At 39.3% G+C, this 27,584-nt stretch overlaps 1 protein-coding gene across 4 annotated transcripts in view; it reads right to left on the reverse strand.

Annotated features, from left to right (window-relative positions):
- The window catches only part of kif19 (kinesin family member 19), a 40,656-nt gene that overhangs the window by 9,474 nt on the left and 3,598 nt on the right, over positions 1 to 27,584 (reverse strand). The window contains exons 3-13 of one of the 4 annotated variants that reach the window (XM_040039124.1): positions 11,370 to 11,480; positions 11,168 to 11,255; positions 10,427 to 10,563; positions 3,828 to 3,953; positions 3,530 to 3,724; positions 1,821 to 1,967; positions 1,599 to 1,721; positions 1,275 to 1,431; positions 1,009 to 1,180; positions 440 to 638; positions 23 to 293 (exon numbers count right to left, since the gene is read on the reverse strand). In XM_040039124.1, coding sequence (XP_039895058.1) covers positions 23 to 293; positions 440 to 638; positions 1,009 to 1,180; positions 1,275 to 1,431; positions 1,599 to 1,721; positions 1,821 to 1,967; positions 3,530 to 3,724; positions 3,828 to 3,953; positions 10,427 to 10,563; positions 11,168 to 11,255; positions 11,370 to 11,480 — 1,726 coding nt within the window. Of the gene's footprint in view, positions 1 to 22; positions 294 to 439; positions 639 to 1,008; positions 1,184 to 1,274; positions 1,432 to 1,598; positions 1,722 to 1,820; positions 1,968 to 3,529; positions 3,725 to 3,827; positions 3,954 to 4,054; positions 4,486 to 10,426; positions 10,564 to 11,167; positions 11,256 to 11,369; positions 16,538 to 27,584 lie in introns of those variants that run through there. The other 3 variants (XM_040039123.1, XM_040039125.1, XM_040039126.1) reach the window with 3 other exon arrangements.

Genomic DNA, 27,584 nt, shown 5'->3' on the forward strand with positions numbered 1-27,584 from the left:
GTCATAATGCTCACATACTCACCATCAATGAACTGTCTCTGCTGCTGAATAATTTCGTCGCACAGGTGTCTGTGCTGTTCAAAACGCTGCACCACAAAGTTTTTCTGTCGGATCACGTTGTCTTTGAGCAGAGCGTGGGACTGCATCTCTGCGTTCTCAATCTCCAGCTCGTGGACCTTACAGAGAAGTCCTAGGACCTCGCGTTGCTCCTCTGAGCTAACCCGCCGCGGCAGCAGCTCCTCCAAGCGCCGGGCCTGATCCCGAAGCTCCAGAAACCTACGCTCAAGCAACGCCTTCAAACAAAAGGTATAAAGGCACATTTTAAAAAGCAGACTGTATTTCAGACACTAAAAATATTATGTATGCACTACAGTCAAAGGTTTTATGAGAACGATTCTGTTTTCTGCTATTTTTTCTAGTTGTAGACAGACATTCCCACCTTCTCCTTGTGAATCTTTTTCTGTTCAGCCATGAGTGCAACCAGATTTTCTCGAGCTATTGCCACCTCCTGAGTCTCCGTGGTGTCTGGAGGAGACTCTGAGGAATCAGAGTCCTTCTCACTTTCATCCTTATTGACACTTTCCTTCCTCCTCTCCGCACGCCACTTTCTCCTGCGCCTGCTGCGCTCCTGTTCCCAGCTAAGAGAAGAAAATTACACATGGTCACTGACAGAGACAATAATATCTGGTTAATGAAGGCACATTTGAAAGTACATAGTTGAAAAAGTCTTCTGTTTTTTTAAAAAAATAAAAAATGCGGCCAATAAAATTCATTATTACATTTGATTTATGTTGTTTTTTTGTTTTTTTGATCAGACTTACAATAATTTATATTTATATAATCCACAAACACTGACACTTTCAGGCAACTTTAAGCACGACAAAGACATGCTGTGAGTTTTCAACATATTATCAAATAGCTGGATTTAATAATGTTACAAAGAGAAATACAGGATAAATAGTGTTGGTTAAAGAAGGGAGAAACATGACAAAAAGGCTTGAAACTGACTCTGTAATAGTTAAAAGATTGTTAGAGGTGGCAATCTGGATCTCCATGTTGTTGTTTTCCAGCTCCATCAGGCTCTTCCTGATCTGCATCTGTTGGCGGAAGGCATCCAGAAGCTGCTCCCTCAACAGATCCATCTCCTCTCGACTCTGCTGGCTGGAGTGGGCCTGGACCTCTGCTACAAGGGAAGGGATGGAGATTAGACTCAAAGAGCTCAAAAAGCAGGTATTTTTCAAATATTAAAGTCAGCTGTGAGTGCGAGATCTTACCCTGAACATTGCGGATGTCAGCTCGGTCAGAATTGAGCTGTCGACTCGCCTGTTCGGCAATCTTCTTTTTCAACCTCTCGATCTCGCAGCGCAGGTCTGAGATGATATTGGTGTACTGAGCAATGTGGTATGACACATTTATCATGTTCTTCTTCACCTAAAGGACAAAGATGACAAAGAATACTTGAGATATACTTTGGATATATGAATTATACAATAGAAGTTGGATTTCTAACTGCAGAAAGTTGAGTTGAAGCTACATTAATTTATTTAACTTCTGCTAGAGTGAAGCAACACTGAGACATAAAATATTACTCAGCTCACCCGTGTTCGAATACTTTTGGCACGGTCTGCATATGTCAGCGTGTTACGAGACTCCTCAAAAGCTACAGAGGCAGGGCTAATATGGGCTATCATGACCGTTCGGCTGTTTCCGCCCAAGGAGTCCTTTTGTTTAAAAAAAGAATGATAAATATAAATACACACACAAAAAACATCTAAATCATCAACACAGTTGGTCCCATATAAACCTTTAGAGGACTGTACCTTCAGGAGACGAGTCAACTTGCTGTCTCGATAGTTGACATACTTGTTACCATTTTTGTCACTCAGGGCGTTAATGCAGTTGCCCAAAGCCAGGAGGGAACGGTTGATGTGGGCCCCTTCCTTCAAACGCTGACCTCTATTTTGAGTCTGATAAAATAAAATAAAAATGGATGAGTAATGAGAAAACTTCAAATATGCTTTTAAAAAAGGAAAATATTCCCCCGTTTCTTTTACTGCTCTGAAGGTGATTTAAGTAATATAATAATAATAATAATAATAATAATAATAATAATAATAATAATAACAGTAATATTATGATAACACTTACTTTTGGGTGGCACTGACAAAAAAACTGAATAAGTATCAACAGATTAACACAGTTTAACCTTTTAAATTAATAAGTTATACTAAATAGAGGATTCATTAATGATGGTGATATTTGAGCTATGTTTTCACAGGCTTTACAGCCCCCGGACACCAGGGGAGTGTCAACATTAGTAAGCTATTGTTGGCTGTTTCTTTCGGTGGTGTAGTTGACATGTTTCCACTCCTGACCAATAGATGGCATTAGCTCCAATGCTTGGTCCATCTAGTACTAAAATAACACAACCTCACCTTTTGCTAACTACATGGATGCCTCTTGTTTACAGGGAGAGAAAATGTTCTTTGCAGCTTCATGTGACTAACACCTGTGAGGTATGCTCAGCCTTGTAATGCGCAACTCATCAATATTATGCCTTTGAATCATTCAAATAGTCTCCATGACAAATAAGTGCTCTCACAGCCTGACCGCATGATTATCTCATGGTGAAGAACAACAAGCCTGTGGTAAAATGAGCATCAGTGACAAGCTATTCAAATGAAGGAATAAAGCAGTCTCAACCTGAACAACTGCCAAAAAGAAAAAAACAACTGAACAAATACTTGAGTTTTTCTCACTTAACCGCTTGCAAAGAAAAGGTCAAGGCGATAATAGAACCCAGAAAATGAAATGGCTCACAGATTCTCTTCATCACTGTACTGACAAATACCAGTGTGACAATACTAAAAAGAAATTCCATGTACTGCTCTTCGCTTTTATATCTGTCATTCTTATTTTCTCTGTGAAGAATGTGCTTTAATATGTCATCTTCCAAGTCTTTATTTTGTGTTAGTTTTCTGTAGAAATATCTAGAACACTTTTCATAAATTCCTGGAAAACAAAACAGTGTTGTCTAAAAAAAGAAAAAAAGTGCAGACATCAGATTTCATTTATGAAAAGAAATGAGTTGTGATACCATTAACACAGTTACGGGATTCATGTTTCTGACCACCTGTCAAATTTAAGTCCACTATGAACTGTTTTTGACTCAACTTAGGTAGAGGTTGCAGGTATCGTGTCACAAATATATGTTAAAATGAAAAAACAAAAGCTGGTGGCCACTGGTGGACATATCCTACTGGATCAAGGGACTCAGATTATATTATATTTTTTATAAGTCTCCTAAGATTTATGATAACCTCCATCCTCTGAAGAAATCATTCATTGTTCCCCATGGAGACACGATTCATGGAGCAAACCCTTGTACTGTATACAGACACATCACATTAGCCACAGCCTTGAATCTTGACTTCGGTGGGTAAGCACTTGATAAAAGTAGCTTCACCCACACTCACTCCCTCTGAATAAATACATACATATATAAATATATATATATATGTACACACACCTGTGCTGCTCGTTCGGAGCCGGCGAGGTCAATCATGAAGAGGCGTGCAAAGCGGACCTCCTGCAGAACGTCACGGCAGCGGCTCTGTTGTTTGACAGCTACTTGTAGCACAGCGTGGGAGCGAGATGACGTCTGATTGGCGGCTGTTGGCTCCTGGGTGCGCTGTTTGTTGCCCTTCATGAGGAGCTCCATGATCTAGAAAAACACAGGTGTGAGTTATTTCTGGTCTTTGTAATTTCTGAGTGTTTTGATTGAAATAAATGGGTCATGTAGTGCTTGGAAAGGTAAACTGACTCACCTCTTGAGCATTGATGGTGGACACCTCTGTGATTCCAGCAACCTGAATAACTCCCTTAGAATCTTCTCTTAGGTCTAAGAAGCCTGAGGATGGATTCAGTAGGTCACGGATCATCTCATTGTAGATCTAATAACAAACAGAATATATGTATAAATATATATGAACGGACCTGCAATAAAGATCAAAAAGCTAGGTTACAGACACACATTAACTGCGAAAATGCTTACATCCATGGAAAAGGCTTCATTCAGCCTTTCAGGCCTCCTGCATAGACTGAAACCTGGTACAAAAACATCAAGTGCTACATTTTCAGCAACTTGTCATTAAATAACCTCTACTTGTTGGGTGGCAAGCTGTCATCAAATTAACGTCAGTGCGCCTTTTCATGAAAGCAGAATTGAAGTGACTTCTCTGAACTGACAGTAATGGCGTGAGCGTGAAGGCCCACAGCCACATAAAAACCCAGTGTAGGAAGTTACATCCTGGAAAGTGACCACTGGACGACAATCTGCCAGTGGGTTGGAAATGTTAAAGATGCTTTTTATTTGTCGAGCAGACAAACCCACAAACGCTAACAAGAGGATGCTTTTACTGCCACTGACAGCTGGGTGGTTGTTCCGTTATTTTTTCCATTGGTACACTATGATTGCTGGTGATGTTTAAATAAATACCAACAATCAGCCTAATGCTGTCATGATATTAGAAATGTAATTGCTAGTGAGACTACCAGCTGAATGAATGATTCTTGATACGCAATTTAACACCAAAACAAAGTGATTATTACATGTACTTCAACACAAACGTCTCGATTAAAACGTTACGCTGTTGCCAGTTACTTTAGGATAACAGCACAAAGTACTTCCATGTCCAACAGTGTCCACCTGTCTTCATCAAAGGTATCCTAAATATTAGTTCTGGTGACCTCTGGTGACCTACAACAGCTTTCAATCCGAGTAAGTAACATGTCTGGAAAAGTCTAATACTAACATGGTGCCAAGTAAACTGAAAAGGCTTTTGGAAATCAGACATCATTCAGAAAGAAACCCATTTCGTAAGAGAACTGGCTTTATATTCTGAACCTTCAGATGGACAAAATAGTAGTTAGTTATTTGGACAAAAGCAGCTGCCAGAAACCAGCTTGCAGAGTTTGCCATCCTTAGAGGCTCACTAATGTAGCTAAAAAGGTTTCTCTTTCCATTAAGGTTTCTAAATCTGCCAAAACCCACAAACCAGAATAAACATGAACAAAAAAGGAGGACGGCTGTGTGCATGTGAATGGTACAGAATGGCTGAAGGTGTCCTTTTATCAGTACAGGCTATATTTATGTGCTCTGTGCACATGTTTAAGAGATTGCACATGTGAAAGAGATTGTGATCGGAACAAGGAAAGGAACAGATGTGTGCACTTCGCTCAGTAAGGCTATAAAATGGCGTTTAAACTCTTTGTGGTGAGGCAGCAGCGGTAACAGATTGCTCCCTGGAAACAGCAAACACACATGTCACGCACACACTTGTTTCAGGATTCATCCCGATGAGTTCAATACAGGTCAGAGAGCATCCAGACTCAGCGACTAGGCTTCCTAATAGGAACATTTTAACTTCCACCCACCCAGAGTGCTACTAAAAGCTAGGCTTCAATAACATTGTCAGTCACTGAACATAATGATAGAGTCTGGCACTGAAAACACAAAATGTCATTTTGATGTCAGATGCAAAGCCCGCTCTGAGAGGTTAGATTTGTATCCAACAAGTACGTCTATTGTGCTCTTTTCATTTTTCATCTCTCTGTTTGTATTCCTCATTTTGTTTTCTTTTGCCTGGAGCTTTTCCTTTTTGTTTTCTTCTCCAAATTTCTTTTCTTTCCTGACAGCCTGAACATTTCTGAATAAATCTGACACATTTATTTGTATTTTTGTACTGCCATCTTTTGCAGATCTTGTTGCAAAACTATAACAGAAATTGTTCACTTAAAATCATAAAAATAACCTCAATGACACAGTTACTTTCAAAGATTCTTTTCATGTTTAATTAAAACAGAAAAAACCCAAACCAACAAAAACATTCAAATATCTTGCTAAATGACGTGGTGAAAATTGTAATTAGATCTCTTGAATGCTTACTGTAAGGCTATATTGTTTTTGTATTTTCAAAGTGAGGAAAAGCCTAAACGACCTCTTGAAGCCTGTAGCTATACTAATTCACACCAGCCAGGATAAGTTTCTTCTGTCAGAGTCAAGTGAACCAGCTCTATTGTACCCAGGGCTATTAAGGCTTTTGTTGCTGAACACACAGAGTGAGCTGTACCTGCTTGTCAATAATGAGGTGTGGAACACAGCCAACAGTGAAACCGCCATCCTCAGCCTGTGGTTTTATCTGTGGTTCATCATCCACTGAGAAAAGCAAAGGTAAGAAACACCTAAAAGTACTGAACCTTTCTATATAAAGGCACTTGTAAATCCAGTACCCAAGAATAGTTTCCAGTTACTGTTGTCAATTTATAGCAATGTGCTGAAGTAATGATGACAAGAGACAAGGATGGCATGGACTGAGCAATGGTCTCTACAATCGACCCCCGCCTATTCGCAGTTCAGTATTCGCAGATTTTTTTCGTAGGGCATTTCTAAAATATTTGCTAATCATTTTAATTTTATTTTTGTGACTAAATAAATTTTTATGATAGAAAAATGATTTACTAATTTTCAAATATTCATATTAATGTAAACACAGCAAAATATCAATAAAATGTCGAAATTCCAAACACAAAGCTCCCGGGAAAGAAAATGCAGCTTGGGAAGCTGAAATATATCAGCATTTTAAGAGGGGGTCCCAAGTATTTGAGCATTTCAGCTATTCACGGGAGCTTGTGGTCCCTACCCCCTGTAAATACCGGGGGTCGACTGTACTATAATTCCCTTGTAATGTATTCAAATCACAATTCAGTCTAACTTAAAAAACAAACGTGAACTAATAGCCCCAACACAGGAAAATCACTTAAAAAACTTCATTCCAAAGTTCAAATAAATTATTTAATTGTTTGCATCAGTACTTCACCTAAATGTAGTTAAACTCAAAAGCTAATTAGGAGGTAATCAGCATCACAAAAGCACATTTTGTATGTTTGGTATTGCCACAGGATAAATAATTAGTCAGACGTCGACACTGTTATTAAAATATAATCGCTCAGTAACTTTCGTTCACTCAGAAGCAAACGCATATTTGTTTTTTAATAACATTTAATTGAATTTTAATAGAATATCTACATAGGCATACCCAAGCCCATTTTCAGGAAACCATCAAACCTGCGCTCTAGTGCAAAACTGTTCAAAACTCATGCGAGTTTATTAGGTTAAAAAATAATTTTTTATGAATCAAATAAGTTAGCACAGCTGAAAACTAAACAACCTCTAAACATTGTACTAGTTGAGCGACTCAGGCTTCAGCATTTGTATGTTATTACAGTCTAAAATTGTCCCCCAAAAAACAGTAAAACTCAAACTTTTAAGAAATAGAGAAATTATGTGGGAAAAACTGCCACAAAAACTAAATGCAATGGTGTGTATTACTCCAGTGAGATAACAACACAGACTAAATCTAACCAACACAGAAAGAGAGCTGGGAGTTTCCAGTTTTTAGTTTGACAAACAGGCGCCTCACAGGTCCTCAATCAGCAGATTCATTAAAAGATGCCCACAAAACACGTTAACAGTGAAGAGGCGACTCCTGGAAGAAATATCTGAGTCTTAAAAATGATGCTGCATATCTGAGACTAGGCAATATGAAAATAAAATAAAATGAAAAATAAAACCTAGACACTGAGCATAAGAAGATTTAAAAAACCCTGCAGAGACAGGCTGATCAAAATGAGCTCTCTTTGGGTGAAAAAAACAAACTAACCCCAAAACAATTTGTGAACAGAAGAATAAATAAAAAGACCCAAACTACAACTTCCTCTGCAAAAACTATTTAGAAAAGAAACAGTTTGCTTTTATTTTCTCTGCACGTTCGGTGAACAGAACAGCCACCACATCCCTTTTTAAGTGCCCATCAACCAAGTCAGTTCATGTGTCCAGATGACCTAAACTGAATGCCAATTATAATTTCTATTCACACTGCAAATCATGTGATTAAGTTTGAGTTTTCATGAAAATTTTCTGGATGATCCTAAACTTTATAAATACAGAAAGATAACACAGTAAATGGGAGAAAATCGTTTTTGAACATTTCAGAGATTTCTCAGCCCTTCAATGCATTTGATGTTGTTACAAAAAGCCACATTTCCAACAATAAGAATCATTTGAAGATGCAAAACATACAGGCCAGTAACATATACTAGTCGAAACCCCCCAAACAAAACACAAAAACAAATAGGTAATGCAAGCTTTAAGTCATGACTGCATTTTCTGTTAGTACAACATTTTAATCTTTTAGATACCCAACTGCCAGGGTTCTGGGTCTCCTGACCCAGCATGTTTAGTTCTTTGTGATTTTTGTATTATTGTACTTGTGTGAGGTATTCTATGGTTTCTAGGTTCGATCCCTTGCCCTTCATGTTTCCCTGTGTCCCCTCTGTTCTGTGTAAGTCTGTGTCTGCATGTTTGAGTTTCCCTCTGTGTCTTTCGGTTCTTAGAGTCCTCTGCCTTATGGTTTATGTCTCTGCGTTTCTTAGTTGCTGTCTCCACCGTGTCAAGTTCGCGTCTCTGTGTCATACTTCCTGTTTTACTTTGAAGGTCCGTGTCTTATGTGAATGCATCCTGCTTTGCTTGTCTCGTCAGTCCTGATTATTCTCCCAGTTGTGCCCACCTTCTGTGTCTCATTCCCCTCGTTACTTCCCAGTGTATTTAAACCCTGTGTTTCTCGTTGCTGGACCGTTGCCGACCCTCGTCAGTGTAACCCCAGCGCAGTTACCTCGAGAGTGTTTTCTCAGCGATTTGCCTTTATAATCCCTTCATGTCTCTGTGTACAGATTCCCTGGACCAACCCCCGTGTTACCTGAGTGATTGGAGTGTGAAGAGGTACGTGAGGAGTGGACGGAGTGTGTGTGTGTGACTTTCAGCGTCTTTCCCGTTCGTGTGTGGACCCCCGGAGCCTGGCTTTCCCCTCACCTTTGTAAATAGATCACCTGGTGTATTGTAATAAAGACTCCTGTGCTTTCAAGACCTAGAGCCTGCGCGTGAGTCCGTTCAGTCCCGTTGTGACACAAACATATTCTGTCAGTAGTTTTCAGTTGTGATCAACTGGTTTCAGTCAGTGGCAGGATTGATGTGTTTACTGAACACAAATGAACTCTCTTGTACAGTCCAGAATCAATCAGTTTATTGTATTTTCAAGCCAATGCTCTCCAAACACAAAAGAACAGTGTACACACAACACTGTCATCAGTGCCACCATGCCGTGACTGACTGAAATTGGCTAAGGCTGAGCTACTGGCATGCTGGATGCTGACATGAGTGTCCAAAGCTGTTCCTGCAGCCTCGCATATCCATGAGAGTACTATCACAGATCTGATTCCTCTTGACGAAAATCGGAGTGGTGAGCGGTACCAAGCTGAGGTGTTAGATAGAGCTTGACCATTATAATGGTGGGACTCATATCCCTGGGGCTGATACGTTTACATTTACTGAAATATCAGAATCAGCTTTTATAACAACAGATAAATGAAAATGTTAAAAAGTCAAAACACCCTTCAATCCTGAGTGTTCACGCTGTATAATTTGTCGAGCAAAGGGTACTTTGAAACTTCCCTGTAGGCGACACCTTTCGCCAGAAACACAACAATTAATTGATCTGAGGAGAGTCGGCCAGAACTTAAATAAGTTATTCCCAAGCTGTTGTGACAAAAAAAACCAAAACAAGATAATATGACAATGCAGTTCACAAACTATCTTAGCAAGGATTCATAAATTTCTATGCACATCACAGGTTCAGGAAATTCATTTAAGTTTCATGTGTTTGACAGAAACAAAAAATATCAGCTCATACATTGAAGTTTTAAATCTTCAAATATTGCTATCAGTCTTAAAAATCCTACATCAGGTGGATCTGGAAACTTGCTTAGTCCAGGTGCTGATGGGTGACTGCTTGTATCACTTCCAGAGGTCACCTCATTTGAAATGTTTTGTATATTTATACTGCATATACTATATGTGCATATATTATAAGTTCCATTGCATAATATAAAAATGTATCTAACAATCTTATTCTCTCTCTCTCTCTCTCTACTGGGCTGCAGATAAGGATGCCCAGCTCACTTTAGATGTGACATGGATGCCAGAAAAAAGTAAAGCGATAGCTGTATCTGCCTACTACGGGCATTAATTAACAACATCAAATGTTACAAGAACAGTGTGAAGTCCCCCCCCCCCCAAATAAAAAAGACAAAACCAAAAAACAAAATCCCATTTGAACAGTAGACAGAACCAGCGATGGATATCTAATGTTCATACCTCAAGAAATTAGTGGTAATTACTGAGTGAGCAATCAGAGTAATGGATCTAACATTTTGGGTCTCACTGCAGAGCAATTAGATGTGTCATTACTTGAGAGTTCGTGATAAGAATACAGGTCTAGAGAGAAATTATTTTAAAAATGAAAATCCTTACTTCCAGATAGGACATGGACACACTGTACAGCATGTCATCACTGGTCTCCTCAATGGCACGGAACAGGTCATTCAGAGTTCGAACATAGATGCCTGGCTCCTTGTCAGTCCCTAACATGGTGTATGTCTTTCCACAACCTGAAAACAAAATATAATGCCTCTTATAGACCCAGTCTTAACCACGTAGTGAGCACCCAGTGACGGACAAAATTAGCTACAGAGGTGAATTTGTGAAAAAACATTTTAAAGTATAAATAAATGCCAATCATTTGCTCCTAACCTGTTAACTTTGTAGTTTCAAGGAGGAAACAACATGCATACACATGAGTGGCTACAACCTCTGTGCTTACTTTCCACAAGAGGAGGCCAAGAGTAGAGCTTGTGTGCGAGAAATGGCCAGGCAGAAGGCAAAAAATGAAAGCAAGAGAAAGGTGGGAAACTTGATGGAGCAATGGCTCTCTACTAGTCTTTGACAGCCTGTGACTACCCGCTGGAAATGTGGGATGCAGAGCATGACTCATTTTCTAATCAGGCCTTTGCTAAAATCAAAAGTGAAACAGGTGTTAATAAGATGTCTACCTTTTCCCAAGAGCTTGCTGAATAGCTCTCTGGCTCAGGCTGACAACAGGTCAGGAGGGTTGCACATGTAATTAGTGTGTGATACACCTATGAGCACTGAGACTGAGTACTAAGAAATATATTTGGTTCTTGTTCAATGCACATACACTCGCACAAAACAAACCTGTGGGTCCATAGGCAAACACAGTGGCATTGTAGCCTGATATAAGGCCCTCAATTAGGCCTTTTGTTGTTGCCCGGTACACTTCCTCCTGTATAGGGAGAAGAAAGGGTTCAGGCCATACATAAACAGCTACACATCAATATGAATACAGTGCGAGATTTGCATAAATTTATTTTCGTTTTTTCTTTAACTCCTGACAAACCTGACTAGCGGAGAAGTCAAATGCTACATCAAACATGTAAGTCTTCTCCCTCGAGCGATTGGCACGCAAGATGTCGTCTGGGTCCTCCATGGGGTCCATCAGAACCACCATCTAATGATGAAGAAAATGGTTAAGATACAGGAAAAGAAGACAGGCCTTTGCAGGCAAGGGGCTAAACACTATTGACATCAGCGAGGCCATTGAACTTAGTAATGTGTTTGTTGTGTAGACAGTATGGTTTACTTTTAATAACAGTGGAAAGATGTGCTAATGAGCAAATGGGCTCTCTATTCAGTGACATTAGGTCCAGCTTGAAAGTGTGGCAAAGATAAATGACAAGAAGGTCAGCTGAAAGGCTACTGAAGCGTATTTCTGCTGGGATTAGATGGATGACTGTTCACTAATCATTACAATATCTCATAAGTGCAGGAAAACAAATATAAACGACCGCTCAGTTTCCAGGACTAGCTAACACAAAATAAAGATATGTCTCTTTGTGGCAGATCACTGCAGATGCAAGTTTCTGTTGAGCCCCTTACTGTGCTGTACATCTGGAAAAACGAGATAGCCATTTGCTTGATGTCCCCCTTCAGGCCAATGAGATGAGCTCCAGTACCTACTTAATGATCATAAAACACCATGCTCCAAGTGTGTCCATTTGGATTTATTTTACTACATTTATGTCTTCTAGTAGGTTTTAGCATTCAATTCCCTTTTGTGACTATTTTAAAGGTTCCAGTTCACCATCTCGCCAACCTTTATAGTTTCCACATTTGCTAAAACAGCTGTTGGTGTTAAATGACTGAATTGACTGTTTGTGACAGTGAAGAGGAATGTTCTGTGTAGTAGTATCAACTTACACCAATTTGTAACAGCATTTCTGTATTTTCTTGAATTAAAGGTGCATGTAATTAGCACTAAATTATATGTGTATAGACATATACACATACATACGCACACACTAATTACTGGGGATTCTCCATAATCTGTTAATGTGGTCACAGGGGCAAACATACTACGGTTTTACCACAGATGGTATTTTAATATATTCAGATCCAAATTAAAGATGTACAAAAAAAAGCAATTGTGCAACTTCACTTTTGTGCACCTTTGAGCCTAAATGTTAAAAGTAAAAACTTTAGTTAGTATAACTTCTTCCACCTATATATTATTAAAGTTAATGGTAAGAAATTGCATGTGAAAAATGACAATGCCGGCGGAAGCTATTTCCTCCAGGAAATGAAAGCCACTTCTTGTGACAAATACAGTCCCCTCTACACTCATTTCACAGCTTGTATGTAGAATATGCATTTATGGAAATGGGAATCCACTCAGGCCATCTGTCTGAATCATGGTCATAGAACAAAAAGCAGCTCACATGGCAAAGACAGTCATGCAGTAAAGAGACAAACTTCAGTTTTTTTAGGGAGAAAATTGGAAACATTGGTGTTAAAAATATGCTTTTGTACATGTGACAGCCACGGTGGCAGATATTACACTGAATGTGAATAAGCACTGAAATGTCACATTCTTCTAATTGTTCGGTTTGACAAAACTAGTCCATTATCACTAGTAAATCACATCTCTGAAAAAGAATATTTCAGAAACAATGCAGAAACAGAACATCACGACATCAGGAAAAATATATTACAATAAGGATGACAAATCTCGGGCTCAGAGTGGTTCCAACTGACTTGGTGTGATTGTACACAGCTGAAGGAAAATTAGTTTTCTCACAGTATTGTAGGTTTGAATCTTGTGCAACTGACCTGGGAGAAAAATTAATAAAAACAGAGAGCACTTAAGTTTATTTTAGATATGACTATGGGGGGGCTAGGGGTTTGTCAGCTGACCAGCTCCTTTCAGCAGTGGGCCTTGAGAGTCCTCTGAGGCCTGAAGCACCCGGCATGTTTGATGACCCCCCCCCCCACTCTTCCAACCCCACCAACCACTGAACCGCTCACTTTGAAGCCTCTCAATTGAAATTCAAGAGAGGGTGGGGGGGGGGGTTCCACTTTTAATAAACTGGGAACAACAGATGAAGGCGGGGAGCATGGCAGGCGTACGCAGGTTGCAATCAGAAAAGAGGGGGGACAAAGAGAAGAGTAAAGTATTAAGAAAAAAAGAGTAAACATCGAAGGCATACAACTATTTGTTCTTTGAATTTATATCGTTACTTTTTCAGTTAGTATTTTTTCTATGGCATACACGTGAATGCCCCAATGTCCTTTCGACACAAAGATAACATGTCCAACAACTGATGCCCATTCTTCCTCTTTCCCTAACTTCCTCCGTCTCCTGTAGCACCCAGATACCATGACGTACAAGCTTTGATCGCATTTCATAGAAAAGATACTGTGAACAACGTAGTACTTCTCTTGGGTGCTCTTAAGCCACTTAGTCTCAGTCAATGTGATGACCTTCACAGACAATGTGAGTGTAGTCAGAAGAATTATTCTGGCAAAGAGCAGCAAAGACACAAAAAGTGTGTAATTGAACATCTAATAATAAAATAAATGTATCAAAGTGGTCAGGAGCAAAAGAGGCCATGCCAGTTGTAGTTACACCCAAGTGAGGGAGTGTTTTTGCCCACCTCTTAAGAGAAACCACTAGTCCCAGCGGTGACAAGAGGTGTAGGCAGGAAGGCCCGGGATAGACAGTCAGGCAAACAATAGTGACCTTTTCTGGCATTAACCTATTGTGACCATGGTAAAATGTAACTTTAACTCTAGATAGATGTTGTCAACCACAATTCCTCTTTCAGTCATCTTTCTATGATCTGAACTACACCTGCCACAACAGAGAAGGGAGTGAGGGAAAATAAAAAATTTAGTTCAATTCAGTTTTATTTATTTATCATCATCTGAAAACACTTATTCTTGTAAGAAAAAGAGCACAACATTAAACATAGATTTGCAACAGTAAAGTGATCCTTTATGAGTGAGCATTTGGCAACACTGAGGAGAAAAACAATCTTTAAAAGAAGCAGCAGAAATGATCACTTTGCTATAAATAGTTTTTGTTGTTCTTGTACACAACAAATGCATAAAACGAGTGTTTTCACATTTTCTGCACCCCTGGAAAGACTTTTTGGAGGTGGGGGCTAAAAAGTACCAGTTCAAATGTAAACAAAAACTATAATGGAGTAAAATGTTTTCCTTTTTGAAGTTAGTTGGTTTTATGTTGAAAAGCGACATAGCTTGTTAATATATGCAAGGCATATATTAACTTGTATATATGCTTGTGTAATTTTGTTGCTTGAAAAAGCTGATGAGCACACAGCAGTGCTGTTACATAATAGCAAGTATCAAATGCATGCTTTCATGCACAGTTCTGTTTCTGTGCATGCGCTTGGGAAATCATTAGGGACCAAGGGTGTTGATAACACATATAGTCCCATCTGTCATCTGTGTTTCTTGAGTTACAGTACAGGCTACCTTCCCACAGCTCCACCCATGAACATCCACACACAGCATCTGCTGCTTGGAAAGATTCTATACTATTAATTTTCTTAAGTCTCCTGATAAGACTTTAAGGTGCTGGCTCTAGTGTCAGTACACTGTGTGGCAACATAAGACAGGATGTCTGGACACGTGCCTAACCTTCCTGGGTTTAGAAGTTCTCGACACAGACGGCCTTTACCGTAGGTTGTTCTCTGCATTTAATTAAGAGGCTTCTGAGAAGTGTCTGAGGTTAGGTACAGGTCAGTATTAGCCCTTGAGCACTGACGTCTAGCGTACAGAACAGGTTAAGAAACGCTTAGAAACGTAGTGTTCTTGACATTAGCTTTATACACATCCTCCCTCTTTCCGGTTTTTGCTCACAGTTACATGGAAACGTACTCAAACACTCAAAGCGAAAGAAGCATGTTGATGTGTATAAGATGAAAAAGACAGTTTTAACGCACTTATGAAACACAGTGTGTTTGAGCACAAAGAAATTCACCTATACAAAAGGTACGTAATTTATTTCCCCACAAGAACCGACTAATCACATTTTGCCACCATGAGCACATTTGGCAAATGTTAAGATGAATTGATGAAACTGTTAAAATGGCAAAATGAGCCTTAAAATAGTTAATCAAACTCATCTCTCTTGAGTTGAGCTTACTTGAGGCGAAGCTGTGAGTCAGCGAACAGCTGCACAGCAACCATTCTCCAAACACAACTGCTACAATACAGCGAGCACATAGATCATTATAAGGGCCTATGTGTTTGCTGTTAACGATCAAAGTAAAGGACAGGCCAAAACTGTGATAGTATAGTAACAGTCAATTTGCCATCACTTCCATTAATGGCTTAGCACTCTGATGATAACAACCAATTGCAGCAGCCAGTGTGTGATTTCTAAATCTCTGCCAAAATGGCTAAACTTATGGGTAGTGGTCAAACCATGATCTTTCAAAGATCCGGAAAGACACAATTTTAGATGTTTGACGTCAAAACAAGACTTTCCACTCAGTTCTAAATTGGCTCTTGTTGTTATTTCTACCAGGACCAATCGCCCCTTTTCACTGGCTGCTGACTTATTCATGGGCACCTCTGAAGGAGACATCAATTTTGACACAAGTGGGCTAGAAGCCCGATGCGCCTGAGAAAAGCACAAAGTGAAAAGGAAAGCAATTTCCTGGTTGACAGCCTCTACAAGCATGGTGTCATTTTTAGCAGTTTTAATCATGGTGTCACAATGGACATCACATGCTACAGCCACTTTTCATTTGGATGCAGCGCGTGACTCATTTTAACTTGACCTCGGAGGCTGGCAAAAAGAAAATGGTCAGAGCGTGAATTTATACACGGTGGCTAAGAAAAAAAGAGGCTATAAAATATTTATAGTATCTCAAGGATCAGCCAAAGTCCGACAACAGCTTGCTTATGAGGCGACATGAACCCAATTAGCATGATGGCATTATCTATACACCTGCAATAAACAGTGTGGTGAGATGGAGCAGTGCTGCCTGGTGCTTTTCTTGGCTGATGTGAATGATGATCCACAAGACTTGCTGTTGGGGTCATTAAACCAGCAGGATTGACTTGGTTGGCCATCCTGCTGACTATAGCACAGCTAGCCCCCACCGTAGATCTATAATTCAAAGCCTGGATGTGGTGCGGTTTCATTAGCGAGCCAGCCCTGGTTGCTTCTCCCTATCATGTGCCAAATGGAAAATGCTGCCAAGACGGGGAACAAAAGTCAGAAGTCTAGAGATCAACCAGTTTTCTAAGCACTATTTCATTACACCTAGATAATGGTTAGGGTCACTAAGAAAATAACAAAGCAAAATCTGAAAACACTACACTAGAAGCAAAACCCTTTTCCTGTCTTGTACTAATCGTATAATTATTTTCAGGCTTTGGTGTAGTGCATTGCTAGCAGGTAAAATTAAGGAAAAACTGAAGAAATGTTGTGAGATATTTTAAGGTTAATTAACAAAAACCTTATACATCAATGAAGCAGCAACAACTGACGCAATAACCAAAGATAGCACAGATGAGAAATCTAAAGAACTGACACCAAAAATGTTAAGATGCTGTCTGAATTAGAGTGATTTGGCTTCAGTGTTGATGAGGTAACATCCCTTAATCAGAATCAGAATCTTTTATTAATCCCTAAGGAAATTATGTGAACAGTTCGTAATGCATGCTTTGAAAAGATGTATTTGTGATAGATTGTGGTCACCCTGAAAGAACTTTCCCACTATGACAAGCAGGCTATTGGGAAAAACACTATCTTGTTGTCTACTGAAATCCTTTAATTTGATTTAAAATTATCCCTACAAATCTATATGAGACAGATAAGTTAAAAGTGCAGTTGAAATGTCTGCTAAAATAGAGCTGCTAATATGTTTAAAGACTCTCCCTGCTGACTTCAACTGAGCCACTGGCAGAAAAAGGAAATGCCAGCCACATTAGGTCTACAATGCAGTCCTTTTATTGTCATGCAGGTATTCATCTCTTTATTTATTAAAGGACAGGTACCCATCAGAATATGAAATAAATGTATTAATCTCTGTGTGACGACTCTGCTCTCTGTGTGTATTTCAGTAGTCCCTGCTAATATCTTCTGGCTGCACAATCACATAACAGTAGATTTGCTTAACAATGCCATCTGCATGCTGTGTCAAGAATACTGAAGAAGAATAAAAGGACTGAGATCAGAAAAAGGATGCAAGCGGGTCTAAGCTGTGACCTTTACAAGGCAACCTTTCAAGCTGCTCTGTCAGCAACGCAACCAAAGCTTTGGAAAATCCAACGGGCACAATTGCAGCTGGTTATCTGATAGAAACCCTCGGCACTGCCCTCTGCACCCCAACAATGCTACTGTATATCCCGTTTCAGAGGCTCTCTATGATTGGAGGTGCGTGCTGGATCACAGTATACCTGATACAGTGTGCCTGATAGCAAGGTCTGCTCTTCTATTTGATGTTATATAAGATGTCTGGCCGTGGCTAACGAAGGCCAAATCATTACAGTCAGATGTAATTCCGACTGAGATGTTCAATAATACACGCAATAGTACTTTTGGCCTCTTGCACAATGCAGCAAGACGTCTTTTAAGCTGAAGAATTGGGTGAGAGAAATTACTTCATTTTGTCCCTTTTAAACTTCCAATTTTCCTCGCTTCACTCATCACTCCCATCATTTCTTTTTTATGTAGCACAGATGCATTATTAAACAGCACAGGCACGGATTGTTAAAAAGGACTGAAAGAACAATGCAGCAATCTGTCATCCAAAAAAGCAATTCACTAAACATCCAGATCACAATTCAGTGTGAAGATGTCAAGTATCTTCACACTGTCATAAATTATACTCTAAAATAAAACAATCAAACCCATTAACCACTTTTATTTTGTTTCTTGTGTTAAAAATGTCATGTTTGGGAGATAACATGCAAGCCAACAGAAGACAATGACAAAAGAGTAAACTCAACGCCAAGAGGTAATTAGGCTGATTACCAGAAAAGCTATTACATGACAACGTGGTACCATCACAAACAAACATCCAGGAGTACACCAGCTGGCAGAAACCCATAGTAGCGCTGTGCCAGAGGCTGGTGGCTTTTTAAAGGCCAGAAGTAAACTCAAGGCCAAGGGCCGGAGGTCTGGCATAACACACAAACTAGGGCAATCACCAGTTATCCAGGCAATAACACACAGACGCAGACTCAAACACATACTACACAGAAACAAGCTACAATTCCGAGGTTGATATGGGTTAACATCTAGCTTCACATTTATCATGTGTCGGAGAACTTAAGAGTCAACTTTAAGATTATTTCTTTAGGATAAAAAGGAAACATTTGAATGAAAATCAATTCCAATTGAAATCAGAAAAATTAAACTGACCTGTACACAGATTACTCCATTCCTTTCTTATATATATATATATATATATATATATATTATAGATGGTAAAAGTCTTCTGTGTGCCAGGATTTCAGATATAAATATACCAGCATTTTTCCATTTACACCTTTGATGTTCTGCTTTTTGACAAAGATGATGTGAATCATCCATAGCAGATTAACCTCTAATAATAAACAGCCCGGACAAACAAACAGTGTAAAATAACTTCATTTTTTTTAAGTGTGTATATTTTCTTTGTTATTTGTTCCTCATTTGTTTCATTGTAATGACTGTTACAATTATCAAAAGGAATTATCACAGGAGTAAGATGACTCTCCTTCTTTCTAGTATAATAGAATAAAAGCTGAAAAAACATGTTGGTGAGTAATGGCCTTTGAAGGATCCTTCCAGATGAAGGCAGCAGCAAGCTGTGCAAGGGTCCATTTAGTACAGAGCCGAGTTAACTTCACACCCATGTTCACACATAATGACAGTAATAGCAAAATGGTGCTCGACAGCATGCTATTTTCAGCCTTTCAGTGAATTTTGCTACCATCATGACATGACAGAAGGAGATGTTGTCCGTGTAAAACACAAAAGAAACCATTACTTCTTCCAAGTCCTTTTTGGAGGCATGGCAGACAATCAACTTTCTCCAAGGTTTCAAAAATACACTCCACTCTCTTTTTTGAAGTTAACTGAAAGCTTGAATGTACTAAAGAGGTATAGGCAAAAGAAAAACTGTAAGCAGCCCCATGAAAGTGTTGAGTTCATTAAACAAACAAACAAACAAAAACTAAAGTGGAGTTTGGAACTGACAAACTGTCTAAATTGAACATCCTTTAAAAATGTCAGTATGCAAATTAGATTGTTAAAAGCTTCTGGGTGAGCTCAGGAAGCACAACTGTACTAAATCAACCAGAGTTTTTTTTAGCTTACTCTATATTGGATTTTCAGTTGAGTTCCTAGGTAATACTTAATAATTTAACAATGCAAATGAAAGGGTTTTTAAAAAATCCATTGTATTTGAATTAAAAGGAAAAAATACCGGTCGTTATCAGTGGTCATCATCCACCCAGTAGATTCTATGGTATCAATTTGAAAATCCTACGTCAGCTCCCTCTCAATTAATCAAGTTCGCAAAGTTGGGTGACAACTATACCCCTTCAGGCTTTTATGGTTTAGGGGTGATAAAAATGATGTTTTCATCATATATAATTAAGGATGGGTACCAGCACTGGTCCAGACATAAACGGTAGTAACCAGACCAAAAAGCAGTGCACATTTTGGTGCTTTTTGGTCTGGAATATTTTATTATATTAATAATAAAATATTATTAATATTTTTAAAATGATAGCGGCACACACGAAAACTTTTGAAGCACAAACCAGCACAAATGTAGCACAAACGTTTAACATCAATTTTGTTTGATTTGGGTAATGTGGGGGGCTGGTTGACCTTTTGACCTTTACATTTTCATTAATATATTTAAAACAGAAGCAGCACAAATTACAATTTTAGCAGCACAAACATAGCACAACTGATTGACACCAATTTTGTTTGATTCCATTAATATGGGGGGGCTGGTTGACCTCCGGTGACCTCTAGAAATTTTTATTAATATCTTTAAAATGATAGCGGCACAAAAGAACATTTTTGCAGCACAAACCAGCACAAAGGTAGCACAAACGTTTGATACCACTTTTGTTGGATTTGAATAAGGTGGGGGGGCAAATTCACTCACATTGCAACAAGTGCTTTAAGGTGATACTGTGCAAAGGAGGTAACACCTCAAATCTGACGACGAACCTGGTGACGCATAGTGTTTTTTTAAAAGCCGAGAAATGCACCGTATTTGATAGCTTTCTGCGAGACCTCACACCGAGCACATCTTCTGCGGGTGTGGTGCCTGTTATCGGTCCCGGAGTTAGCAACATCCCCCAAGAACCCGAAGAGGAGACTCCTGGTCCCTAGCCCTGCCAGTGTAGCAGAAATGATGACGGATGATGATGGCAGCAGCAGCGGCCATTCTTCTCTGCGTGAGTAGCTTAATGTTGTTCGTGTGTAATTTACGTTAAGTAGGCTAACCACGTTATTACATTAATGCATGTAAGGTGAACTAGCAAACATCATCATAGCTACATGCAGCTGTCTTCTTGTTTGATGGCAGATACTCCCTTCACCCTGGCCAAAAAGGCTAAAATGACCAAAGAAAAAGTGGAAAACAGTTAAACATGAGAGGTTTTTGGACAAAGTTTGTGTTTTTTCCATTATTTAAAAAAACACAAACACAAAAGAGTGATACCATATATGCCCTATAGCTGCAGAAAAGGCTAACATTGTTATCTTTTTACAAAAAAAAACAGCTGAACATGAGAGGTTTTTGGACCAAGTTTGTGTTCTCCAGTCTTTAAGCACTGGTTCGAGCACCGTTTAAGCACCGGCACCATTTCAAAAGTACCGGTTTGGCACCGGTATTGGATAAAACCTAAACGATACCCATCCTTATATATAATACATTTATTGTGCAGCTCTTAAAGCTACACAATAAATGGAGACGTGACTCACCTACATCACCTTTTCATAATTACCATCCTTGCAGAAAAGGTAAGTTTTCTATTCTCTGACTCAGTGCTATGATTAAACATTTTCCTCTGATTCTTGTTTTAATTGTCCAATGTAGGCAATTTTCGGGAAAGGCAGTCTCATGGATGAGCCCCACCAGAGAGACAACATGTTGTTATGACTGTAGTAATACGGTAAAAGCCCCCATAGAGACTGGTTCCCACTAGATCATTAATACCCAAGGCATGCAATTCTTTGTAAACACCCTGTAATGGTTAGCTGAAAATCTGTCCATCTCAAATACAATCTCTTTTCTTCCTATTTTTATTTCCCTCAGTCTTTTTTGGCATACTTGTTTCTCTTCCCACTCAAAAATTTGACTCTTCCACAACTGATATTTTAAATTTATTGCTTTTTCAGCTCTGGCTAGAGTTATCTCAGCCATTGTGTAAAGGCTTTTTTACCTAATAGTTTTGCCACAATGGACAAATTCTTGCCTGTCACCTATTAAAGCGAGCACATCTATGGCCCTGCCTTTAGAGAGCGCATGATGAGAGGGCACTGAGAGGGATCACTCACAGCGCACGCAAACATGCACGATCCAAAGGAGGGTGTAGTGAGAAAGCTAACTCGAGGTCAGGTGTGAGAATAAGGAAAGCAAAGATTATCCACTTTTCTGGAACAGGCTGTCTATTTGGATTGACACATTAACCCACATTTGAAGAAAAACAAAAAAGTAGGTCTACTTTCCACGTCTGGCCCAAACTGCTTCCTCTGCTCTCTGTGGTGCCACTGTTGCCATTTTAAGTTCAGTTCCTGTGCCTAGCACTTTCACTGTATGCTATTTGCAGCTGTGAAGCTATTCAAACAGTCTGCCTCATAAAAACACTCCACCTAGACAAAGTGTGCCATTTTTTCCCATTTTTGTTAGAAATAGGCTAGCAAATGTGCTGTTGGAGAGAACATTTCCATTAACAGAGGGTGGAGAAACAATAAGGGAGCAAGTTAATTAGGCATATTTATTGAGTATATCTTATGCATGGCACTGAGACTTGTAAGCATGCTACATATAGAATCACATTTTCCACATTTTTAATTAATCCTGCAGTCTTACTAGTTTCCTATTGTGTGTTTGTGTTTTAAATACTGTTTGTTTTCAGCTAAGAGCTACTGCACAGAAGCTTGTTATGTGACTGCATAGTGACAATAAAGAATCTTGAATTAATGTCAGGATGGCTACCTGACCAATTTTATCAGTCACTGAGTGTCCTATGTAGCATTCTGATGTTTGCTGGCACTTTTGTATTCTGCAGTGCAAACCTTTTCTAATCTACACTACACTGTTTTCTTAGGGAGTTGCTTTTTTAAACCGGGCTAATTACAGTACAGTCTCTAATGCGAAGGCAATTTGAATCTTCTTTCACTGACAGGCCAGCGTAGAGGATGTCGGAAACTCTATACTGAGCACTTGAGGTTACGTGCTTCGTAGTTCACAAAGGCAGAAAATTTGCCAGTTAATGGGCATACTGTAATGACGTTGACCTGTGCTTGGACCAAGCTGAATGCTGCTGATTGTCTCAAAGGACGTGATCTTTACAAAGGAAGCAGGAGGTAAAAGGTTACATTTTTGTTTGCCTTCTGGCTGACATTCTCTCTCTTCAGGATAAAGATGAACATGAGAGACAAAACCTGTCCCTGAGAATTTTCTTTAGAGCACCCGATATATAAGTACATGGGAATCCCTGCACATACCCATGAAATGCAGTGCAGAAAGCACAGACAAGCTAAGCTGTACAGATGTCCCACTAATGAATGCAAGAACGTATTTGATGCAGACAATTCACCTGCTGACTGAAAAGCAACAAGGAAAAATCCACAGTTTTTGTAAACTTCTTCCAAAACGTTTCCTTTATTCTCACAAATGTTGGACTGTAATTTTGAGGAACAGAAATGAAAAAAACAAAAACAGAAAACAAAAACAAACAATGGCCCTGACCTTGTCTAGGTGTCTCTATGGAGATGAGGCCTCAACATAAAGCATTCCCCTCTGTGTGGTGACAGACCAGCCTGGCCAAAAACATGCCTTACAACTCCAAAGGCTAAGACACATGGTGCGTGACGCAAACACTCAACTCTACTAAAATATATTTTTACATACATGTATATGAATTTATGTACTAATGTTCCTGATATTCCTTTTCTGGCTCTGCCTTTGAAAATGGATTCAGTTTTTATATAAACTGCACATTTATAAGGGATCTGTGCAAAAGGTTTTTCTTAATTTACTCTGTAAAAATAATCAGCTTGTAAAGTGGAATTGCTGAAGAGAGCCACAGGGTGATGCCTCCTTTGCAGTGCTTGAATTCGGACACAGGACACAGGCACAGAAATAAGGCTTTGACTGAGATTCCCATGTTCAATGAAATGTCGTGCTGAGGACACCTAGTATGGTATGGTCACTTTTAGGTTGTATTGAACAAAGCACCAGAGCGAATGTCTCCACTCCTGTGTCTGACAAATGTCTAAACTATTATAGGCAAGCTAGCTAAGTGCTACGTATTACTCTCTCTTCTCGGACAAGGACACATCATAGGTGGTGATCCCTGATCACTTAACAGCATGTGTTATCCCACCTGTTTATTTAGAGGCTGCAAGACACCCTTCATCTCAACTTCAACTGAAATGGGTTCCTCAGCTTGCTGATTTTCGTTCCTTCTTTCTTTCTTTTTTTTTTTTACAGTTTAACGCAAAAATGATAATTGCAAATTGTATATATACCTCAATAAATACATAACAAAGTTGTAGTGTCAGGGCAGTGATGGGTGTATAAGTTTAAACTATTGCCCAACCCTGAAGATAAAATACCTTTTAAAGAATTAAATGTATTTTCAATGACTCTACCTCTACCTACCACTTTAGTTTAACCATTAAAATGTCACATCAGACTTTGTTAAGTGAAAATGTCCTAAGTAATTATGTTCACAAGGCTGAGTGACCTTATGGGCTAAACATGGCCTTAGTGTTAGCCTCTTAAGGACTGACCTCTCACCTCTGTTTGTATATTACATTAAGATGGTAATGGAAATACTGTCTGCTGCAGGTTCAGTTTCTTCTTAGTGATGTTCAGTATATGAATGTAAATGTCAATAACTATTGATTAGAAATCTGAAGCACAACTATTTTTTTAAAAATAGAGAGCACATGGCACTCTAAAAGCTGGTTTCCGACAGCATTTAAAAGTTGATGCGTTACATTATTTTTTGCTACTCACCAGAACCTGTCTGAAAAAACAAAATATTTGCAGACCATAGGAATTATATTATCATCTGTGGCAAGAGCTGTTATCTTTTTTGTGTTATATCATCATTAGCAAAGACCAATACACCTAGGCTTGTTTGTTAGGTTAGTTTTTTTAAATTGTTTCTCATTCTCTTTAGAAGTAACAATTATGTCCAATTGTCACATATGCCGAATAGTCTCTTTAGAAGTAAAAATTATGCCCAATTATTGTTTTTAAGTTGAATTAGGCTATTTAGTTTTTCCCTCAACAGTTCAACGTTTCTTTGATTCTCAATGTCCATAGTGTTAGAGGCTACACCGGTTGCATTAGTTCAGTGGTCCCATAATGTAGTGGTTTACACATTTACCTAACAAACGAAAGCTATCTGGAACAGTCCCGGGAGCAGACATAAATCCTCCCAGAGGAGGCTGCATCAGGAAGGTAAAGTTAAAGTTCAAGATCAAATGTGTGGAGAAGCCTGCTATACTGATCCCTTGTGAAAGAGCTGAAAGTAGCCAGTCTTAATAATTCAAGGTTTCTTTGTTTCCCAATGACCATTGTGTCAGGCAGTGATGGTGTGATGGTACAGTACAGTCAGATAAATTACCACTACTTTTCTGACAGGGATAAAAGTCTCTTTTCTATGCTGAAACTTCACTAGATTATTATGCTCTTGAGTGACTAAAACCTGCAACATTTAAGATTCCATTCACATATATTACCCACTACACCTGTGGCTAGTTTACTACTTACTCAAGGACAAGAAAAGCCCATTGAGTGTAAGTGCAACAGGTGGTCCATGAAGATCCCTACAGGCTGTCTCTGGGGGAAGAGTAAGCCTGAGAGAGAAAAAGAGCAGGTGGCACAAGGCTTAACCTGAGCTAAAACTCATCCAATGAGCTCATCTCCACAGGCTTAGCCAGCTTCCAAGTTGTCTGCTTTCTGCCAGGTCAGCCAGATCTGGATACTCTGGTCCAGTCCGCCGAGTCAGCCACCAGCCCTCTGCTAATCTGTCTGAGCACTACCGTTGGGCCATATGTTTACCATCTTACCAACAAAGTAACATATGCACTGTCTTGTTTGCTTGCAAAAAGATGCTGTCTATAAAGGATTTAAGATGTAGTGTAGACATCACTCTTTATTTCTCTGTATGTGATGACTACCACAGGAGTGACAGCTACAGGTAAACAGATTCAGCCCTGTCGTGCAATATAATCCCACCACATCCAATGTGACGATGTGACCTTATCTCACAATATCCCCTCCATTCATGTCAAGGCAGCCCAGGTAAGCCCACAGGTAAAAAACAGATCCCAACAATCCCACTGTCTCGATAACAAGTGTGTAGCGTAAGCTCCACTAATCCTTTGTTGTGAACGTGTACAAGTGAACCTGACATAACCTCAAAGACGCCACACATCAGCACTCTCAGATATAATAAACTATGTACTGTGGTATTCAGGAGTGAAATCAACACACTGAGTCAAGCTGAAGAGGAAACATTTTTTTTCTAGCTGAGGTTTGGTTGAGCCTTATTATAGTGGCTGTGTCAGCACCATATCTACCTTCCTGGTGTTATGCACTAATCCCCTGAGTCCAAGCCTATTTTAATGATGTCATGCCAGACTGGTGCTGATGTTGTCCTTAAACTGTGATTAAATTACTTACGTTATGACAAACAAGTGATATACCAGCGTCGTGGATAATGAGTTTCTAGCAAATTCCCTCAACAGCATGAAAAAACACTAATCATACCCTTTATTGAATATAACATTCTCCACAAACACTTCTCACTGTTTTAATGTGGTGAGTCATCTGTTGCTACTGTTAATTTTCTGGCTTTGTCTTGGTTAAGAGAAGCTGCCCACCACCAGCAGGCCTACAAATGCCTCAATCAGCCTACACTACGTGAGGAGACACCTCAGCAGGTTCCCAGTCACGATGTTCATTATCGTTTGCACTACCGTCATCACCACTGCACAATCTACTAAATGATCTCGAAGAGGGACCTGCTCAAATGTGAGGCGTAATGGTGAAAATGGTCCTCAAGGGACTTGCACACGCAATGTGTCCTTCTCATATGAAAGGTCACATGGTAGCAACCTCATTAAATACTATGCTCATTGGGAAAAAGGCCATCTGGTCTATGACGGCAAACCAAGTCCAGTTTCTTTTTCTATTCCACTGCCAGAATAAATGAATATAAAAATCAAGTTTTGGTTGTAGTTTATGAAATATGTCTAAAACTCATTGCTATGGGGAACAGCTATGGCCATGATAGCCAATCTACATTCTGTTCACTCTGAGTCATTCTCGTCATGGTTAACTCTAATGGAAAACACAATTAGTCTAATAGCTCCATTCAAAGCTGCTTATTTGTCAAATAAGTTGGAAAGTAATGTCAAACAAGTTGGTGGAAAACTGAAACAAGACCACAGTGGAAACAAACAGAACCAAGCATGAGGCTGCCGGTACTGGCTGTTTTCATATTAAAGCCAGATGTGTTGTTTTGTCAGACCAACAGTAAAAGCCAAAGAAATTCAAATTATAGAAACAACAAAACAGAAAAAGACTTTCCAATTAAACTGTTTGTCAAATTGCATCATGGTTAATGTAGGCGCTAAGTTAGCAAGATAAGAGTATTAGTGGAATAGAAATAGGCATAAGCATTTGTCCATTGTCCATTTGTCTGACACTACAGAAGAAGTGCACTGCTAATTGGTGAACTACTCATTTCCAATGACTAGGTGGCTGAAAAATACTTCATAAGCATCAGACAGATTCAGAAATAGAAATAATTACTACTTGCTGCCCTAGCCGTCTCTCTCTGTTGGCATTCACGTCACAAAGTTCTTGCACCATTATGAAAATCAAAATCAATGCTTTTTATGACCTTTTCAAGACCTCAGTAATTGGAGCGGCACAGTCTTTATGTTACAATTGTGTGGGCACTACTGGACTTCAGAGATACTTTTTTCTGGACTTAAAAGATACCAGAGGGAAACTGCACCACACTTCTGTTAAAA

The sequence above is a fragment of the Simochromis diagramma genome, unplaced genomic scaffold (genome assembly GCF_900408965.1).
Source record: "Simochromis diagramma unplaced genomic scaffold, fSimDia1.1 OVJJ01000402.1, whole genome shotgun sequence".
NCBI classification, from domain to species: Eukaryota; Metazoa; Chordata; class Actinopteri; order Cichliformes; family Cichlidae; genus Simochromis; species Simochromis diagramma.